This window comes from Cervus canadensis, chromosome 14 (assembly GCF_019320065.1).
Source record: "Cervus canadensis isolate Bull #8, Minnesota chromosome 14, ASM1932006v1, whole genome shotgun sequence".
NCBI classification, from domain to species: domain Eukaryota; kingdom Metazoa; phylum Chordata; class Mammalia; order Artiodactyla; family Cervidae; genus Cervus; species Cervus canadensis.
In genome coordinates, this window is record NC_057399.1 from 5,762,702 (window position 1) to 5,783,526 (window position 20,825).

General features: G+C 44.3%; 1 protein-coding gene across 2 annotated transcripts in view; it reads right to left on the reverse strand.

Annotated features, from left to right (window-relative positions):
* The window catches only part of GALNT7 (polypeptide N-acetylgalactosaminyltransferase 7), a 141,576-nt gene that overhangs the window by 33,963 nt on the left and 86,788 nt on the right, over positions 1 to 20,825 (reverse strand). For both annotated transcript variants that reach the window (XM_043486567.1, XM_043486566.1), the window contains exon 3: positions 35 to 201. In XM_043486567.1, the coding sequence (XP_043342502.1) occupies positions 35 to 201 (167 nt within the window). The remainder of the gene's footprint in view (positions 1 to 34; positions 202 to 20,825) is intronic.

A 20,825-nucleotide genomic window follows, 5' to 3' on the forward strand; every position in this document is an offset into this window, starting at 1 on the left:
TTTATAGATTAAATGTCAATCCCTTAGCCATTACCTTTGTTACTGAAATCATCAATTAACACGATTTCTGCTAAGTATTTCCTTGGAGTCCTTTTAATTACACTGTGGACTGTTCTCATAAGGGTAGACCACCCTTCATTATGGAAGACAATGATGATGCTGGCTGTGAGGAGGTTTTCATCGTAATGCCAGTACCTGCATCTGCAAAAGGAACATTTCATCATATTTATTCAGAGATAATGTGCAATGCTTGGTTCCAAACTGACAATGACTATGTTTTCTGGTTGGATTAAATATTACTGACTTTAAGGTAAGTAAATGAAATCTGTTGCTCAGTCACTCAGTCCTGTCCAACTCTTTGAGAACCTCATGGAATGCAGTATGCCAGGCTTCCCTGTCCTCCACTATCTCTTGGAGTTTGCTCAAACTCATGTCTGTTGAATTGGTGATGCCATCCTACCATCTCACCCTCTGTCAATCCCTTCTCCTGCGTTCAATCTTTTCCAGCATCAGGGTCTTTTCCAATGAGTTGGCTCTTCACATCAGGTGGCCAAAGTGAATGAAATATAACCTTTTATATTTTAACAGAAACCCACAGGAGAAGAGAGAAGCTGCTGTGAGATGAAGTTACTCATATTCAAGTTACTTCTTCACCAACCAGCACTTACTGTGACAAAGAGAACTTATTTGTGAATTTATGCTTCTTAGCTGGGGATGGTATTAAGGTTTGTTTTTCAGGTCTTCAAGCTCAGTTTATTTTCTGTTTTAAAACTCGAGCTTCTGGTGCAAGGGATTTATTTCACTTGCTGTGAATAAACCACTGTACAGCTGTGTTTGAAAGCCGTCCTGTTCTAACAGGGCTAAAGCATTCAGAAAAAATTAAATGAGCTGAACTTCAGGATACAGGAAGCATTCCAAAATTAACTGCTGGATGAATAAACAAAGTTCTAATAGTTATTAGATTGGCTAAAGGGACTTTAACTATTTTACACAAAATTGCTTGAAACAACTGTAGCGGGAAGAATGTTGCCAGAAGCCCTTCTTTAATTGGAAGGAAACCCAAAACAGGGCTTGATAAAGACTCGGGGAACCAGGGGAGGTTCAGTGAATTTCACAGAACCATCACACACACACACACAGAGTCAACCCTCCATATCTGTGTGTTCTGCATCTGAAGAGTCAACCACCTGTGAATCAAAAATACTAGGGAAGAAATTCCAGAGTTCCAAAAAGCAAAACTTGAATTTGCCATGGCAACTATTTAATAGTGCTTGCCTTGTTTTTGTGTTTCGTTTAGTCCCTAAGTTGTGTCCCACTCTCTGTGACCCCATGGACTGTAGCACGCCAGGCTCCTCTGTCCATGGGATTCTTCAGGCAAGAATACGGGAGTAGGTTGCCATTTCTTTCACCAGGGGATCTTCCGAACCCAGAGATTGAATCCATGTCTCTTGCTTGGCAGGAGAATTCTTTACCACTTAGTCACCTGGGAAGCCCTACATTGTGTTAGATATTATAAATAATCAATTAAAAGTATACAGGAGATTGTGTATAGGTTATATGTAAATACTAAGCTATTTTATATCAAGGACTTGAGCATCCACAAACTTTGGTATTCAAAGGGGTCTTGGAACCTATCTGCTGGTGGATAACAAGGTACAATCATGCTTATACTACGCATATACAAGCGTATGTGTATACACATATATGTGTGTATGTACACACACACATACACTTTTTCTCATTGGTTATGGGAGAACAAGATAATAAGAATACAACAGGCGAATAAGAAAAATTTGAGACCCATGTTTTTTCTGCAGGAGTTAGTTTTCAAAACTAGCATCTGGTGCTTATTATCTTCCTCTTGATAAGTGGAAGGGAAAGAGTATTTTTTAATTCCAAAGCTTTCCATGAAGTAGTAAATAAGCTTATTCCCAAGGTTAAATTGAAAACCATAAAAGCAGTCTGGAACATTATCAGCTTGATAACCTACACTATCATTATCTAAAATAGGACCTGGCCCAATAGAGATGCAAACAACTTTATCTCCAGATGTTTATGTCACTTTCAAAACTCTCAGTTGTCTGTGTTCTTTGTTGCTGTTCAGTCCAACTCTTTGTGACACCATGGACTGCAGCACGCCAGGCTTCCCTGTCCTTCGCCACCTCTTGTTCTTAAAAGGCTGTTTTTGCAGAAATGGAGACTGAGTCTGGAATCCATTTTTTTCATACTTCTTACATCTGCATTTCCTTGTTGAAGGAGTAGAAAGTACATGGTATGTTCTGAGCTAGACACTAGCTCAGCATGGAGGAACACACATGCTCTCTGCTCTCATGAAGCCCACGGTCCCATAGGATGGTGAGACATGAAACAAAAGTCTGAGTGTGTCACTGGGGAAACCATGGTGCATTTGACGGGTAGATCTCACCCAGTCTCAAGACAGGTGACCACAAAGGCGTCCTGGAGCCATGGGGTGAAGGTGAGACCAGAAGGATGATTTAAAAAGCACTGAGACCAAAGAAGTGGGGAGGAAAAGATAAAAGCACAGCAATGAATTGTGTGCACGTGATTCAGATAAAAACTGAGTAGATGATCTATGTCTTTGGAAGGTAGAATTAAAATCTGAAAAATAGCAAAGAAGAAAATTTACAAGGAAGGGCATTTGCAGTCTAATAGCAAATACTAGTAATATACTTACTATGTGTCAGACACTATCCCATGTGCTTTACTTTTATTGACTTATTTAACCTCACAACATCACTATGAGGTTGGTACTATTAATCTCCCCATTTTACAGATGAGATGACCGAGGCTCAGAGATGAATGGCTACTTAATATCACTCAGAAAGTAATGAAGCCAGGACAGAAATCTAGCCTGTCTCGGGTTTAACAGGAAATTTTGTTAAATGTAAAATAAAAGAAAAAAAAATTCTAGCTATACCTATCCATGAATGGTTAAGGCGTGATTTAAGGTCTGAGAACTGATAATGACATTGAATATAATGTCAATACAAGGCACTCACTGAGCTTATTATGTGGTAGGTGCTCTCTCCTCTCCCCCTCTTCCCTGCCCTGTGCAGCCTTGAGATACCCAAGGAATGGGGTGGGAGGGCAAGACTCCCTTTGGCAACAAATTAAAGCAGGCTTTCCAAAGTTGGGAAGGGCCACACGCTCTTTCAGAATAACAAGCTAAAAAATACAGTAATGGCTGTACCAGTTTACATCCCCACAAACAGTGTTGGAGGGTTCCCTTCTCTCCACACCCTCTCCAGCATTTACTATTTGTGGATTTTTCGATGATAGCCTTTCTGACCAAAGTGAGGTGATATCTCACTGTAGTTTTGATTCGCATTTCTCTATTGGTACAGCCACTATGGAGAACAGTATAGAGGTTCTTTAGAAAACTAAAAATAGAGCTATCATATGACCCTGCAATCCCATTCCTGGGCATGAAAGTGGAAAGTGAAAGTGAAGTCACATAGTGGGATCCAACTCTTTGCGACCCCATGGACTGTAGCCCACCAGGCTCCTCTGTCCATGGAATTCTCCAGGCCAGAATACTGGAGTGGGTAGCTGTTCCCTTCTCCATGGGATCCGTTCTCAACTCAGGGATCAAACCCAGGTCTCCCAAGTTGCAGGCAGATTCTTTACCATCTGAGCCACCAGGGAAACATATATACCCAGAGAAAAACATGGCCTGAAAATATACATGTACCCCAATGTTCATTGAAGCACTGTTTACAGTGGCCAAGACATGGAAACAATCTAAATGTCCATCAACAGAAGAATGGATAAAGATGTGATGTGATGTGTGTGTGTGTGTGTGTGTATGAATATTAGTCAGCCATTAAAAAGAATGAACTAAGGCCATCTGCAGCAACAGGGATGGACCCAGAAAGTGTCACGCTGAATAAAGTAAGTCAGACAGAGAAGGAGAATTATCATATGACATCCCTTATTTGTGGAATCAAAAGAAATGATACAAATGAACTTACAAAAGAGAAAGAGACTGACAGACTTAGAAAATGAGCTCATGGTTGCTGGGGGGAAGGGACAGTTAAGGACTTCGGGAAGGTCATGCTATATTTTTTTTTTTTTTTCATTTTTTTTTTTTCATGCTATATTTAAAACAGATAACCAACAAAAACCTATTGCATAGTACCTGGAACTCTGCTCAATGTTATGTGGCAGCCTGGATGGGAGGAGGGTTTGTGGGAGAAAGGTTACATGTATATGTGTGGCTGAGTCCCTTCACTGCTCACCTGAAACTATCACAGCATTGTTAATTGGCATTAAAAATAAATAAATAAATAAATAAAAAGCAATATGAAAGGTATAAAGATGTTCCAAGTGTAGGAAATAGAAAAGTGTGCATAAATATATTTTTCATCCCCCCCCACCAAAAAAAACCCCCAAAAAAATACAGTGTGGAGGACTGCAGATCTTGAAAGATGTGATGAGTATTTCTGGACAGAAACTAACCCAGGCAGATATGTTTAATTTTGGATGAGTAGGGACAATGATCTCCCCTCAAAAAAAGAAAAAAAAAAAAAAACTATAAAAACAACAGTCTGATAAGAGATTCAGGCAATAATTTTCTTTCTCTGAGTCTAACCACTAGGCTTAAAGAAGCAGAACCAGACGGGAAATATACTGATTTTGATTTACATCAGATACTAGAACTGGTGAAAATATTACATCATGGGAGGAAATTTGGAATTTGCTGATTTCCATGGCAAAAGATGACAGCTTGGGGAAACAAGCCAGATGAGGACTTTGAATGGGAGACAGAGAGGAGGTGAAAACATAGCAGGGATGAAGGAGGAGAGGAAGAGGACAGAGTGAAGATGAGAGGGAGTCCACGCAGGACGCCTTCCCGTCCTAGGGACTCCTTGCGGAGACCGTCGGGAGGGGACATGCATTCCTACAGGACAGGGGGACGAGAGGTGGTTGAGTGAGTTGCCCGATTTCCCCATCTTCTCTCAACCATATACGGTTTGGAAATAACTCCAAAGATGTAAACTAGATTGTGTGGGAGCTCAATCGCTCAGTCGTATTTGACTCTTTGTGACCCATTATACTGCAGCCCACCAGGCTCCTCTGTCCATGGGATTCTCCAGGCAAGAATACTGGGGTGGAGGGCCGTTTCCTTTTACAGTGGGTCTTCCTGACCCAAGGATCAAACCTGCATATCCTACATTGGCAGGTAGATTCTTTAGCACCCGTGCCACCTGGTGGCACTAACCTGGTGGCTTAGGGTTAGGATCTGCCTGCAATGTGGGAGACAACCTGGGTCGGGAAGATCTGCTTGAGAAAGAAGTGGCAAGCCACTCCAGTATTCTTGCCTGGAGAATTTCATGGACAGAGGAGCCTGGGGGAATACAGTCCATGGGGTTGCAGAGTTGGACGCCACTGAGCAATTAGCACACAGTGCCACCTAGGAAGCCCTCATAAACTAGTTTACCTGCCAGGAACAACAACTCTTGGTATATATTTTTCCCATTTTCTTAGTCTTAAAAATTATACAAAGAACAATATTTTTTTCAAACATATCTCCTAAAGGGAAATAAAAACAAGTGAGATCTAATTAAACTTAAAAGCTTTGTGCAGCAAAGGAAACTACTGACAAATTGAAATATAACCTATTGAATAAGAGAATGTATCAGCAAATTATATGAGTGGTAAAGGATTTATATCCAATATATATAAACAGCTCATGTAACTCAAAATCAAAAAACCTAACAATCCAACTAAAAGAATGGGCAGCAGAGCTGAACAGACGTTTTTCCAAAGAGGAAATGCAGCTGATCAACCAGAGCATGAAAGATGCGTGACATTGCTGATCGGCAGGGAAATGCGAATGAAAACCACAGGAAACATTATCCAAATCCTGTGAGGCAGAGGAGCCCGGCCGGCCACTGTCCACAGGCTCACAGAGTCGGAAGCGACTGAAGCGACTTAGCACACCCAGTGTTCATAGCAGCATTGTTTACAATTGCCAAGGTATGGAAATGACCTAACTGTCCGTAAACAGATGAATGGATAAAGAAGATGTGGGATATACATATACATGTATATGTATTCACCCAACGGAATACTACTCAGTCATAAAAAGAATGAAATTTTGCCATATGCAGCAACATGGATGGACTTTATGCTAACTGAAATAGGTCAGACAGAGAAAGACAAATACTTATGATATCACTTATATGTGGAATCTAAAAAAAATACAGCAAATTAGTGACTATAACAGAAAAGAAGCAGATTCACAGATATAGAGAACAAACTAGTGGTTCCCAGTGGCTGGGGGGAGGGTCAATGGTGGGAGAGTGGGAGGAACAAACTATTGGGCATAAGAGAAACAGGCTCAAGGATGGATTGTGTAACACGGGGAATATAGCCAATACTTGGTAATAACTATAAATGGAAAGCAACCTCTAAAATTACATAAAACTCTTTTAAAGATGGAGAAAAAAATTACTAAAGCAATACAGAATTTGTTGCACGAAATCCAAACAAGATAGATGTTTATAAAGTAAAGGTAAAAGTTCCCTCCTGTCCCTCTCCCCAGCTGTGTCAAATCTTACCTCCTAGAGGAAACCACTGTTACTAGTTGTGTTTATTTAGATTTCTTTATACTCACGCAGACATATTAACATATATGCATATATAACATATATATATGCATATGTTATATATGCATATAACATATGTCTGCGTATATGTACAGATATATTCAGATGCGTATGTACAGACTCTTCTTCCATGTGAGTGTGTCTATCTTGATGTCTAATTCTTGGCAGCTATTGCAGAACACTCCATAGTATGGCTGCTCTGTCACCTAGGTGACCTTCCCCTTACGGATGGACATTTCAGTTGGTTCTACAGTGACAATGGTCTCTCTAACATGTCAATCTCTATGCCCTTGCCTGGGAATCTTTCCTACAAAAGGCTCCAGACTGTAAGCTCAGTGAGGACAGGAACCTCATCTGTTTTGCTCACCCCCTTCTAACATAGAGCAGCTGCTCCATAAATATTTATTGAATTGCTTTGTGGATATTTTTGAAATGCCTCTGGATGTGTTTTCTCCTCTGAGTAATGTCCACTCTCCACCCCACAGTGCTCCTATTCTGAGGCACTTTCAAGAATAAGTCAATCCATATGGCTGGTGGGGGTGGGAAAGAAAGGGGAGGCAGACGCTCCTCCAGTGGGAGGCTGAAAATCTGGAGGAAAGCAGGTGGCAGGACAGAATAAAAGCAGATGGATACTGGACAGAATAAAAGCAGATGACAACTCACTGACATATACACTGTTGTTACTATGCATAAAATAGATAACTAATAAGAACCTACTGTATAGCACAGGAAGTCTGCTCAATGCTCTGTGGCGACCCAGATGGGAAGGAAATCCAAGAGGGGATATATGTATAGGACTCATTGGAAAAGACCCTGATGCTGGGAAAGACTGAGGGCAAGAGGAGGAGGGGGTGACAGAGGATGAGATGGTTGGATGGCATCACCAACTCAAAGGCCATGAATCTGAGCAAACTCTGGGAGATAGTGAAGGACAGGGAAGCCTGGCGTGCTGCAGTCCATGGGGTTGCGGAGTCAGACACAACTTAGCAACTGAACAAGACCTGTTCTGCTGAACGGCAGAAACTAACACATTGTGAAGCAATTATACTCCAATTTTAAAAAAAGCAGATGGCAGGAGGGGCTTGAGCCTTGTTTCTGTTTCTGAACTTTAGGGGAGAGGCCAGGTGGGGAGGCTGCGGTGTAGGATGGAAATGATGCTGGGGATAGTCGGGAAGCAGGGAGCTAGGTAGTCCCTTCCCACCTCCTGTTTGCAGTCTTCTAGCCTCTAGATGGAGCCAGAGAGCACAGATGTTTCCACCTGCTGTCAGCACAGTTAAGATCCAGGGCTTCCAGGAGCCACCATGTAAGGGGTAAGATGTGCAGGTAAGTGACAGGGTGTTGGACTTAAGCCAGGGCCTGGTCCTGGGGCTCAGAGGGCCTTTGTACCCACGAGAGCCCAAGTGGAGATGAGTGAGCGCCTACAGTGGGGAAGCTTGAGGAGGGACGCTGGGGCAGGCAGGTGAGGAAGTTTAGTACATCTGGGAGTGGACGGCAGAGATGGAGGGTACAGGGGCCAACACCGCTTGGACACGGTACCCTCTGGTCGCTGGATGCTACAGGAGAAAGGGCGACCCCTTGGAACACAGGAGCAGCCGGAGGGGGTCTACACTGCAGGCTGTCAGGTCCTGTCCCGGGAGACCTTCCAGCCCCCACAGACCGAGTGACCTTTAATCACAAGCCTTCGGTTGCCCCCATGAGCCCGAAGGCAGGTCAACTCAGCTCTTTGGGCGGCTCTGTTGACTTCCCGCTGGGAGAGGAAGCTGCTGAGAAGGGTGCAGAGAGTCAGAGCCGTGGACGATGCAGGGCCTGGACCAGGAGACAGAGCTGGAAGCAGCAGCCTGTGCTGAAGTCATGCTGTCTGTTCTGCAGCATCTCTCTTGCTTCACTGGCACAGAACCACGGTAAGTTTTAAGAAGAAGGAGGACCGATGGAAACACGAGGCCACACTGAAAAGGGAGCATTCTGTGATAGACTCATGAGTGATTTCTCCTTTCTGGCACTGTTTCCCAAGAGACCTTAATGGCCCTGTGACGTCCAGGGCATCATGCTCCAGGGTGAGTTATCACAGACCTGCTCTGGCCACACATGCTCACCTTCAGATCCCTGGTTTGCAGGGATTCAAGCTGCAGTTTTCTGTTTTTTAATTTATTTTATTGAAGTAGAGTTGATTTACACTGTTGTGTTAATGTCTACTGTACAGTAAAGTGATTCAGATTTATATGCGTGCGTGCTAAGTCTCTCATTCATGTCTGACTCTTTGCGACCCTATGGGCAGTAGCCTGCCAGACTCTTCTGTCCATGGGATTCTCCAGGCAAGAATACTGGAGTGGGTTGCTCTGCCCTCCTCTAGGGGACCTTCTCCACCCAGGAATTGGACCTGCATCTTATGCGTTTCCTGCATTGCTGGTGGATTCTTTACTGCTGAGCCACCAAGGAATATGAAAGGTATCTTTTTCATATCCTTTTCCATTATGGTTTATCACAGGATATTCAATATAGTTCCCTGTGCTATACAGTAGGACTTTGTTTACCCTGTAGTGTTTTTCTTAAAGTAATTTTACAGAATATTTCCAAGACAGTTCTGTGGGCCAAGTGCTTGTATCAGAAGATAGAAATGAAAAATTTTCTTTCTTCCTTTTTTTTTTTTTGCCACTTCTGCATGACATGTGGGATCTTAGTCCCCTGACCAGGGATTGAACCCGCCCCCCTGAATTGGAAGCACACAGTCTTAACTACTAGATTCCAGGGAAGTCCCCAGAATGAAGAATTTTCATAGTGACTTTTCTGTAACTTAAAAAGCCAAAAATAGATTTCATAACAGAAAATGACATGCCTATTAGCAATTTTCTTCTGTTTTACACTGTCCCAGCTAGATTTTTTTTTTAACATCTGCAGTTTCATATAAAGCCTTTATGTATTTAGGCTTCATCAATAAATAATATCTAATTCAGCTGACTATGAAAAACCGGTTACAGCTGGAAGGTTGCTTGGCCAGCCTGAGATCTGAGCATCCTGCTGGTTTTGAAAGCTGCCTGCTTCCACTTTCACAATAGGGATTGCTGAACAGACCAGGTTCAGACTCGGGGCCCTCCCCGCCCCCCCCCAGATGTCTGGGGATACAAGGAACACAGCTGTTCGTTGGCTCCTCTGATCTCACCCCGATGTAAGCCAGTCCCTTCTTGATAATATATTCTTTCTTTTCACTGGGCACATAAAATTGAAGCACGATAAATTATTTTGTATTTCATCATTTTCTCTACCTCCATTGTCTTGAAGTTTGTATCCCTCTCCTCAATTATTAGAAAACTCTAGGAGGGTCTCATTACTTTTCCTCAATGTTCTTATCAATCAGTCTTCCCTTGAAGATTAAAATTAAGTCAGTACTACACTGCTATATTTAAAATGGATAATCAACAAGGACCTACTGTATATAGGACAGGGAACTCTGCTCAATGTCATGTGGCAGCCTGGACAGGAGGGGAGTTTGGGGGAAAATGGATACATGTATTAATATGTGTGTGACTGAATATGTGGTCTTCTCCAGCACCACAATTTGAAAGCATCAATTCTTCAGTGCTCAGCCTTCTTTATGGTCCAACTCTTACATCCGTACATGACTACTGGAAAAATCATAGCTTTGACTATATGAACCTTTGTTGACAAACTGATGTCTCTGCTTTTGAATACGCTCTCTAGGTTTGTCATAGCTTTCCTTCCGAGATGCAAGTGTCTTTTGATTTCATGGCTGGGAGGCAAGAAACCAGAATGGTCAGAAGGCAGGGTTGATGGGTGGCTGCAGCTCAGCATGCCTGTAACCTCTATCAAGTTCACGCCCCCAGTCAGTTCAATCTAAATTAAAAAGCACAGTCTGGCCACGTGTGCAAGCTTTTAAGACAAGTTCCCTGGTTCCAACCAGGCAGTTGCATCTCAGCTTCATTTTTCTGGGGCTGAGAGTTGAGGGGCTCAGGTTTATCTCCTGTCCAAGTGACAATGTATTGGAGGAAAGGGGGAAATTCTTAGCAGAGCAGAATGAGTTGGACCAGAAATTCTGTAGTTCATCATGGCTGATTCCTAAGAGAGGAAGTTATAAAATACCACAGCTCTATGTATCTCCCATAACAAACAGCAAGACCACCACCTACAGAGAGCCACGGCTGTATGTATCTCATGTAACAAACGGCAAGGCCTCCTGTGAGCTCTGGCTCTCTGAAAAGCCTGTATCTGTCCTATTTCCACTTCCTCTACCCTCCTCCGGCAGGCAGTTTCCCAGCTTCCCTGCAGGTAGTGGGGGACAGCTGTCCAGGCCTCACCCACGACTGTTCAGCGGCCAGTGACCGGCTGGAATTCCCATCGCCAAAGAGCCAGAGGCCTCCTGAGGTTACATCACCGTGGGGCTCTGCAGCGACCTGGGATGGTGCCCACAGAACCTGGGGTGGACACCATGGAGGACGCTCCGAGAACGCCTACATCTCTGCTGTGCTGTCCCACCAATGCTCTGGCTTATTTAGCATCCTGACAAGCCAAGCAAGGGTGAAGGGCGTGCTCTACACTCAGAGGTGCTCTTGGGAGGACAAGGATCTCACAGGTGGCAGGTGCCAGAGTGACTCCACGGGGGGACTCTGTCCATATGTGGAGGACACCAAGGAGGGGGCACCAGGACCTCAGGTTTCGGGAGCACTGGCTGGTGGGCCTGCAGGGAGGAGTCCATGAAGATTCTTTTTCAAAAGAGCTGGGAAGAATTTGAGGGAGCTAAAATCCTAGCACCGTGGATCATGTTTGAGCCAAATAAGTGGCATTTTTCCTCCTAGTGACCATTATCTCACTTCATCCCAGGCTGGGGAAATGCATTTCTACCAGGCTGCATGGTACATACACGGTCACACCTGAATAGTCCTGTGGGGGCTGCACTAGGGTTACATGATTTGCTCAAAGTCACAGTTGATGACAAGCCAAGATTTGGATGAGAATGGTTTGACTTGAAGATTATTTCCCCTAAACCATAGATTTACTAGGAAATACTCCCCAACATCAGGGCTTCCCTGGCGGTTCAGACGGTAAAGAATCTGCCTCCAACGTGGAAGGCCTGGGTTCGATCTCCTGGTTGGGGAGATCCCCTGGGGGAGGGCATGGCAACCCACTCCAGTATTCTTGCTTGGGAAATCCCATGGACAGAGGAACCAGGCAGGCTACAGTCCATGGGGTCGCGAAGAGTTGGACATGACTGAGCAACTAACACACACACACATAACCAACATATGCTTAAAAACAAACAGGAAAATGAATTTCTATTTTCGCTCAACACCCAGGGGATACAGGGTGGTGAACAGATGGTGGCACTCACTTGTGTGGATCAATTTCTGCCTGATTCCAGGGCCAAGGGCACCAAGTGTGTCCGGGCAAACTAAGAAAGCTGACAGTCACTGGGTAGCTGTCTTCAAATGATCTTTTTTTCTTGAAAAGGAAAACATGCTCAGACAGATGTGTCTACTTAATGATCTGAAATATCAAACCACAATTTAGGGGTAAAAAAAATCTGGCAGGGAATCTTAGTACTGGACATATGTTCTTGTGCATTTCTCTAAAACTCCTTGGGAAATGAGAAAGAACATTTCACAGTGGTAGCCATATGCTTCCAGCTATATTGGACTCTCAGCTCACACAGGAGCTTGCATACCATGTTCTGACGTTATGGAAGCACCAGCTTAAAGACCAATAGATCTGAGCTGAGACAAGCACCGCTACAGGAGTAAGGGTCTGGGTGCTGTGGCCTGGATATAATGATGCTAAGGGCACTGACCAATGCTGGTTTGCATTTGTAACTTATTAATTTACGCTGTGTCTTAATTCCACAAAGGACTTCAAGAAGCTTATGAGGACACACAGGATACAACGATATAAAACTTCAAAATAGAGGAGAGGGAAAAGATGAATAAAGAAAGCCTGAGGGAAAAAAAAGAGGAAGGAAAAACAAGGCTTTAAAAGCACATACCAGGGGACTTCCCTGGTGGCCCAGTGGCTAAGACTCAGAGCTCCCAATGCCAGGGACCTGGTTTCAGTCCCTGGTCAGGGAACTAGATGCCACATGCAGCAACTAAGAGCTCACATGCCACAAACTAAAGGTGCCACATGCTTTAATCAAGACCCTAAGCAGCCAAAAGAAAAAAGGGCGTACCAGAAGGCCAAGGGGTCCTGCATGCACAGTCCCGGAGTGCCATTCACAGAGAAGACCCTCGGACCACATCCACCCCCTGCCTTCCTGACCTTGCACCCCATCTCTGCTCCATACCAAGAACGGATGGGTCACAATTTGGCTTGAATTTTCCAGCAGTGAAACCTGGTCAGGGCTGTGTTTAACAAACCAGTTGTTCGAAAAAAAAAGTACAATATACTTGGCGTGCAGACCAGATGGGATTTTTTTTCCCCTGGGGGGCCTCCTTATGGTGAAGGCAGTGATGAGTCTCCTGGGCTGTTTTCATGGAGGCTGTCAGTGGAGACCAATGGCGTTGTACCAAAACACAAGTCAGTATAACAGTTGTGTGGAGACCAAGTTGGGAATTTAACTTCAACACTGATTTGAAGATCACACTTTGCAAACATTCCTTAAAATGTTTACTGAGTCATCCCCTGTTCCATGTTTCATCGCTCAGTGAGTGATTATATGCCTTCTCCATGTGCTCCAGTTTCAACAAGGAAGTCACCTTGACCATGTGGAGGACTTGTATTCTGAAAGGCAGGTTTTGACCCTGGTAATGACTGGAGAAAAGGTATAAGCTTACAGGGAAGCATGGTAAACTCACTCTGGACTGAGCAAATAGCTTCCCACCGGAGAACTGTCAGGTGTTGAAGGAGTTATCAATATAGGCTGTAGAATATTTACTTATGGAAGGTCTTAGACACTAGCTTATAGTGATGTTCCTACAGCAAAATGAGGAAATGTATATATATTTTATCCAGGGGTTAAGAATTCGCCTGCCAGTGTAGAGAACATGGGTTCAGTCTCTGGTCTGGGAAGACTCCATATGTCTCAGCGAATAGCTAAACCTGTGTGCCCCAACTGCAGAAGCCCACATGCCCTCAGAGACAGTGTTTTGCAACAAGAGAAACCACGGTAATGAGAAGCCTGCTGACCGCAACTAGAGAGCAGCCCCCTCTCATTACAACTAGAGTGAAAGCCCAAGCAGCAACGAAGATCCAGCACAGCCAAAAATAAATAAATAGTTAAAAAAAATCTATTTATTGGGCTGTGCTGGATTTTTACTGTGGCACAAGGGATCTTTAGTTTCGGGATTCAAAATCTTAGTTGCAGCATGTGGGATCTAGTTCCCTGACCAGGAATTGAACCTGGGTCCCTTGCATTGGGAGCTAGGAGTCTTAGCCACTAGACCACCAGTGAAGGCCACAGTATGTTTAGCAGTTTACCTTTGTAAAGGTACTAAAAAACCAGGTTGCTTGTTTAGCATGTAGCATAATTGACACATCAGTTTAGTTCAGTTTAGTCACTCAGTCATGTCCGACTTTGTGACCCCATGGACTGTAGCATGCCAGGCCTCCCTGTCCATCACTAACTCCCAGAGCCTACTCAAACTCACGTCCATTGTGTCGGTGATACCATCTCATCCTCTGTCATGCCCTTCTCCTCCCGCCTTCAATCTTTCCCAGCATCAAGAACTTTTCCAGTGAGTCAGTTCTTCGCATCAGGTGGTCAAAGTATTAGAGTTTCAGCTTCAACATCAGTCCTTCCAATGAATATTCAAGACTGATTTTCTTTAGGATGGATTGGTTGGATCTCCTTGCAGTCTGAGGGACTCTCCAGAGTCTTCTCCAACACCACAGTTCACAAGCATCAATTCTTTGGCACTCAGCTTTCTTTAAAGTCCAACTCTCACATCCATACATGACTACTGGAAAAACCATAGCTTTGACTAGACAGACCTTTGTTGGCAAAGTAATGTCTCTGCTTTTTACTATGATGTCTAGGTTGGTCATAGCTTTTTTCCCAAGGAGCAAGCATCTTTTAATTTCATGGCTGCAGTCATCATCTGCAGTGATTTTGGAGCCCCCCAAAATAGTCTCTCACTGTTTCTATTGTTTCCCCATCTATTTGCCATGAAGTGATGGAACTGGATGCCATGATCTTAGTCTTCTGAATGTTGAGCTTTAAGTCAACTTTTTCACTCTCCTCTTTCACTTTCATCAAGAGGTTCTTTAGTTCTTCTTCACTTTCTGCCATAAGGGTGGTGTCATCTACATTTCTGAGGTTATTGATCTTGATTCCAGCTTGTGCTTCATCTAGCCCGGCATTTTGCATGATGTACTCTGCATATAAGTTAAATAAGTAGGATGACAATATACAGCCTCGACATACTTTTCCTATTTGGGACCAGTCTGTGGTTCCATGTCCAGTTCTAACTGTTGCTTCCTGACTTGCATACAGATTTCTTGGGAGGCAGGTCAGGTGGTCTGGTACTCCCATCTCTTTTAGAATTTTCCACAGTTTGTTGTACTCCACAGTCAAAGGCTTTGGCATAGTCAATAAAGCAGAAGTAGATATTTTTCTGGAACTCTCTTATTTTTTCTATGATCCAACAGATGTTGGCAATTTGATCTCTGGTTCCTTTGACTTTTCTAAAACCAGCTTGAACATCTGGAAGTTCACAGTTCACATACTGTTGAAGCCTGGCTTGGAGAATTTAGAGCATTACTTTGCTTGCATGTGAGATGAGTGCAATTGTGCAGTAGTTTGAACATTCTTTGGCATTGCCTTTCTTTGGGATTGGAATGAAAACTGACCTTTTCCAGTCTTGTGGCCACTGCTCAGTTTTCCCAATGTGCTGGCATATTGAGTGCAGCACTTTCATAGCATCATCTTTTAGGATTTGAAATAGCTCAACTGGAATTCCGTCACCTCTACTAGTTTTGTTCGTAGTGATGCTTCCTAAGGTCCACTTGACTTTGCACTCCAGGATGTCTGGCTCTAGGTTGATGAGTGATCACACCATCATGATTATCTGGGTCATGAAGATCTTTTTCGTATAGTTCTTCTGTGTATTCTTGCCACCTCTTCATAATATCTTCTGCTTCTGATAAGTCCATACCATTCCTGTCTTTTATTGAGCCCATCTTTGCATGAAATGTTCCCTGGGTATCTCTAATTTTCTTGAAGACATCTCTAGTCTTTTCCATTCTATTGTTTTCTTCTATTTCTTTGCACTGATCACTGAGGAAGGCTTTCTTATCTCTCCTTGCTATTCTTTGGAACTCTGCATCCAAATGGGTATATCTTTCCTTTTCTCCTTTGCCTTTAGCTTCTCTTCTTTTCTCACTTATTTGTAAGGCCTCCTCAAACAGCCATTTTGCCTTTTTGTATTTCTTTTTCTTGGAGATGGTTTTGATCACTGCCTCCTGTACAATGTCAGGAAGCTCCATCCGTAGTTCTTTAGGCACTTTGTCTATCAGATCTAATCCCTTGAATCTCTTTGTCACTTCCACTGTGTAGTCATAAGGGATTTGATTTAGGTCATATCTGAATGGCGCAGTGGTTTTCCCTACTTTCTTCAATTTAAGTCTGAATTTGGCAATAAGGAGTTCATGATCTGAGCCACAGTCAGCTCCCAGTCTTGTTTTTGCTGACTGTATAGAGCTTCTCCATCTTTGCTGCAAAGAATATAATCAATCTGATTTCGGTATTGACCATCTGGTGATGTCCATGTGTAGAGTCTTCTCTTGTGTTGTTGGAAGACAGTGTTTGCTATGACCAGTGCGTTCCTTTGGCAAAACTCTGTTAGCCTTTGCCCTGCTTTGTTTTATACTCCAAGGCCAAATTTGCCTGTTACTCCAGGTAGCTCTTGACCCACCAGAGAACCACCAGAAGTTACACAGGACTGGGGAAACAGACCCTTGGAGGGCACAAACAAAACCTTGTGTGCACCAGGACCCAGAAGAAAGGAGCTGTGACCCCACAAGAATCTGACCGAGACATGCCCGTGAGTGTCCAGGGGTCTCTGGCGGAGGCGTGGGTCAGCGGTGGCCTGCTTCAGGGTCAGAGGCACCGGGTGCAGCAGTGCATGCACAGAACCTTTGGAAGGAGCTCGCCATTATCTTCCTTGCCTCCACTATAGTTTGGCCTCAGGTCAACCAACAGGGAGGGAACACAGCCCTGCCCATCAACAGAAAATTGGATTAAAGATTTACTGAGCATGGCCCTGCCCATCTGAACAAGAACCAGTTTCCCCCTCAGCCAGTCTCGCCTATCAGGAAGCTTCCATAAGCCTCTTATCCCTATCCATCGGAGGGCAGATAGAATGAAAACCACAATCACGGAAAACTAACCAAACTGATTATATGGACCACAGCCTTGTCTAGCTCAATGAAACTATGAGCCATGCCGTGTAGGGCCACCCAAGTCGGATGGGTCATGGCAGAGAGTTGTGACAAAACGTGGTCCACTGGAGAAGGGAATGGCAAACCACTTCAACATTCTTATCTTGAGAACCCCATGAACAGTATGAAAAGGAACAGTATAATTGATACATATGTGATGTTTAATATTGTAGAGGAGGAGCTTGGTAATACTGTTTCCAGAAACCACTGAAGTAGTCTCTCTTTACCTATATTAAATTATGTTTACTTCTCCCTTACATCTTTGCTTCATTGTAATTTTGTAGAAAATCAAATACTTGAGGAGGTAATGAGTCACCAGAAGTGAGATGAAGTTAGTTATCAAAAGGGTTATGACTCAGAGATGAGATGTTATCATAAGGTAAGTTAAATAAAGAAGGCTGAGCACCAAAGAATTGATGCTTTCGAATTGTGGTGCTTGAGGAGACTCTTGAGAGTCCCTAGGACTGCAAGGAGATCAAATCAGTCAATCCTGAAGGAAATCAACCCTAAATATTCATTGGAAGGACAGACGCTGAAGGTGAAGCTCCAATACTTTGGCCACCTGATACAAAGAGCCGACTCACTGGAAAAGACCCTGATGCTGGGAAAGAGTGAGGGCAGGAGGAGAAGGGGAAGACAGAGGATGAGATGGTTAGACAGCATCACCGACTCAGTGGACATGAATCTGAACAAACTTCAGGAGATAGCGAAGGACAGGGGAACATGGAGTGCTGTAGTCCTCTGGGGTCACAAAGAGTCGGACACAACTTATTGACTAGCAAGATGTTACTGACAGGGTGAGTTCATTCTCACCCTGAAAAAGGCAGATGCCAGAAAATCTCAAGCCACAATTTTGGGAAACACTGTAATTCATTAAACTCTGCCAAAGGAACCCAAGGACTGGACACCTCTGAGATCACAAATAGGGTGAATCATCAGCTTGCTGCCTTTTCTCCTCGGAGGCCCTAGGTTTCTAGCAGGTCTGCAGGTAAACCACACGCAAGGGAGACAATTACCAGAAAAAGAAAGAAAAAAGGAAAAGGGCAACAGGAATCTGATCTGTGTGGGGTGGCAGCTGGTGGAGCAGCTGGGACCAACGGTGTGATGAGCGGTGGGGAGAGTCAAGGAAACACCCCCAGACATGAGGAAAGGTTACTGATCCTGCGATCTGGGTGGTCCACTGGGATGCGTCCCGCTGAAATCATCCATGCGGCAGCAAGACTGAGCTGGCAGCTACAAGGAGCATCTGTGTAAAAGTTCCTGCCTGGCTGCGAGCTGATTTTTATTTTCTTGTTTTAAATTTTCTGATAAAGATACTTCCTCTTCCAAAATATTGAGAAGTAATACTGCTACTTGAGACAACCAGAGCCGAACAGAACACCACGTGGAAGTTTCATAAGCATCAACCCCTTGGGCAAGAGGTCTGCCTGGTGCCTCTTTCTATTTTTCTTTAAACTTTCTGGCCACACCGTGTGGCATGTGGGATCTTAGTGCTCCAACCAGGGATGGAACTCGTGCCTCTTACAGTGGAAGCCTGGAGTCTTAACCCCAGGACCACCAGGGAAGTACCCTCTGGTAGCTCTTTTCTAACTAAAACCTTCCCATGAGGGATTCCCACTCCTAGAATTCCCCGTTTCCCACAGCACGTGCTCTGTGGGAGGCTTTACCTGAATGCATCTATTTTAAGCGAGGACACATTTTATAAAAACATGACTATTTACACCCATGTGAATTTTGATTCAACAGTAGGATACTGGACAGATTCTCATGTTAAACTGTGGGTGCCTCCGTGTTTCACTTCTGCCATGCTTTCCCTCCTGATACTGACTGGTTATGCCATCGAAATCCATCTGATTACAGAGCCAGCCCTCCCTGGGGTCTCCATCCCATCGCAGGGGCAGGGAGGGGACAACACAGAACAGGGTACAGGGAGGGGAGGGCAGCTGTCCCTGGAGCTGACACTCTGCAGGGGCCGGAAAAGGCTGCCACAGAGACAGATGCGAGAGCCGGAGAGCTGCGGGCTGGGGAGGTAAGGAGAAGAGGCTGTCCGGGAGGGCCAGCTGCCAGCCTGGGGAGGTTTACAAATCCCAGCAAGAAAGTCAGTTCTTCCACGTGCCAACACAGTGTTTCCAGCACTACTGAAAAAGTACGTCTAATTACCACCATTTTAGAAAGAAAGTACTTCATGCTGTAGAGAAAAATCGTACTTCTTCAAAATCCACCCAAGGCCTTAGAAAGCAATCCTAGATATTGTGAAGCAGTTTTAAAACAGTTCTAGACGTTCTGAAGCAAATTGAGAGATGTTCAATTATGCTTCTCAGGGAGTAAAAAGGTTTGTTTTAAAATTCCCTTCGAGGGACTTCCCTGGTGGTCCAGTAGGTTGACTCAAAGCTTCCACAGCGGGGGGCATGGGTTCAGTCCCTGGTTGGGGAACTAAGATCCCACATGCCGCACAGTACAGGCAAAGTAAATAAATAAAAGGAGAATTTTTTGAAAAATTCCTCTCAATACTGTAAGTAGACATCACTGATGTAACACTTATGCCGACCCCGGTTCCCACACCCTGAGCCCCTCTGACCTGCCTGGCTATTTGCCCACATGGTGCTGGCCACACATCTGCTGCCCCAGGGGAGCTTCAGAGCAAACACCCCCGTGGTGAACTTTCATACAAAGACCTAAGGCATGAGAGACAGCCATCTCTGCAGCTTCCTCATTGCCTAAGATAATAGAAAATCAAAAACCATTTTCCCCCTACAATTTTTATTCACATAACATTTGTTACCCAAAAAAAAAAGAAAGCATTTCTTCCCCTAAGCAAGACCTCAGAGGAGCAATTTAATTGAATCCTTTGGCTATACAAAGTCTTGTTTTCTGAAGCTGATGCCAATCTGTTCAGTTTCTCTTCTAGGGAGCAGAGACAACCATGCTACTGCCACAGTTTAAAGGAAAGAAGTTTGTCTGTATTTACCGCCAGAGTATTCTCCCCTTAATTTTTAAAGATTTCTGTGTGATATGATTCATATCCCTACATACCACCAGTAACAGCAGTAACAGCACCCTCTGTACCTCTGCAGAACTCTCAAAACTAGTGGCTGTACTTCTAAATACATTTCATTAGCATTTTGTATTTTCAGATTCTAGAAATACGAATGCGTACGTGCTTAGTCGTGTCTGACTCTTTTTGACCCCATGGACTGTAGCCCATCAGGCTCCTCTGTCCACAGGATTTCCAAGGCAAAAATACTGGAGTGGATGGCCATGCCCTCCTCCAGGGGATCTTCCCAACCCAGGGATCAAACCAGAGTTTCTTGGGTCTTCTGCATTAGCAGGTGGGTTCTTGACCACTAGTGCCTGGGAAGCCCTAGAAATATGCATACATGGGTATTATCTTGCTCTCTTCTTCACAGGACTTTTGTAAATAACTTGCCCACAGTCAGCTGGGTGGGGGGTACGATACTGGATCCCACTTGTGTGTGAGACCTCCCAGCACCATGTCTGCGAACTTTCCTCCTCAACAGCTGTCCATCCCTTCTCCTGCAGTACGACAAGTGACTTCATGGCTATGGTCCATTAGACTGTGCTCCTCTGAGATGAAGACCTAAGTAGGAACCAGGTGGAATGGGCTTTGTTTATGGGCTACTGGACAGAATTCCAATCACTTCTCTTGAAGAAGCTGCTGCTGCTGCTGCTGCTAAGACACTTCAGTCGTACCCGACTCTGTGCGACCCCACAGACGGCAGCCCACCAGGCTCCGCCGTCCCTGGGATTCTCCAGGCAAGAACACTGGAGTGGGTTGCCATTTCCTTCTGCAAT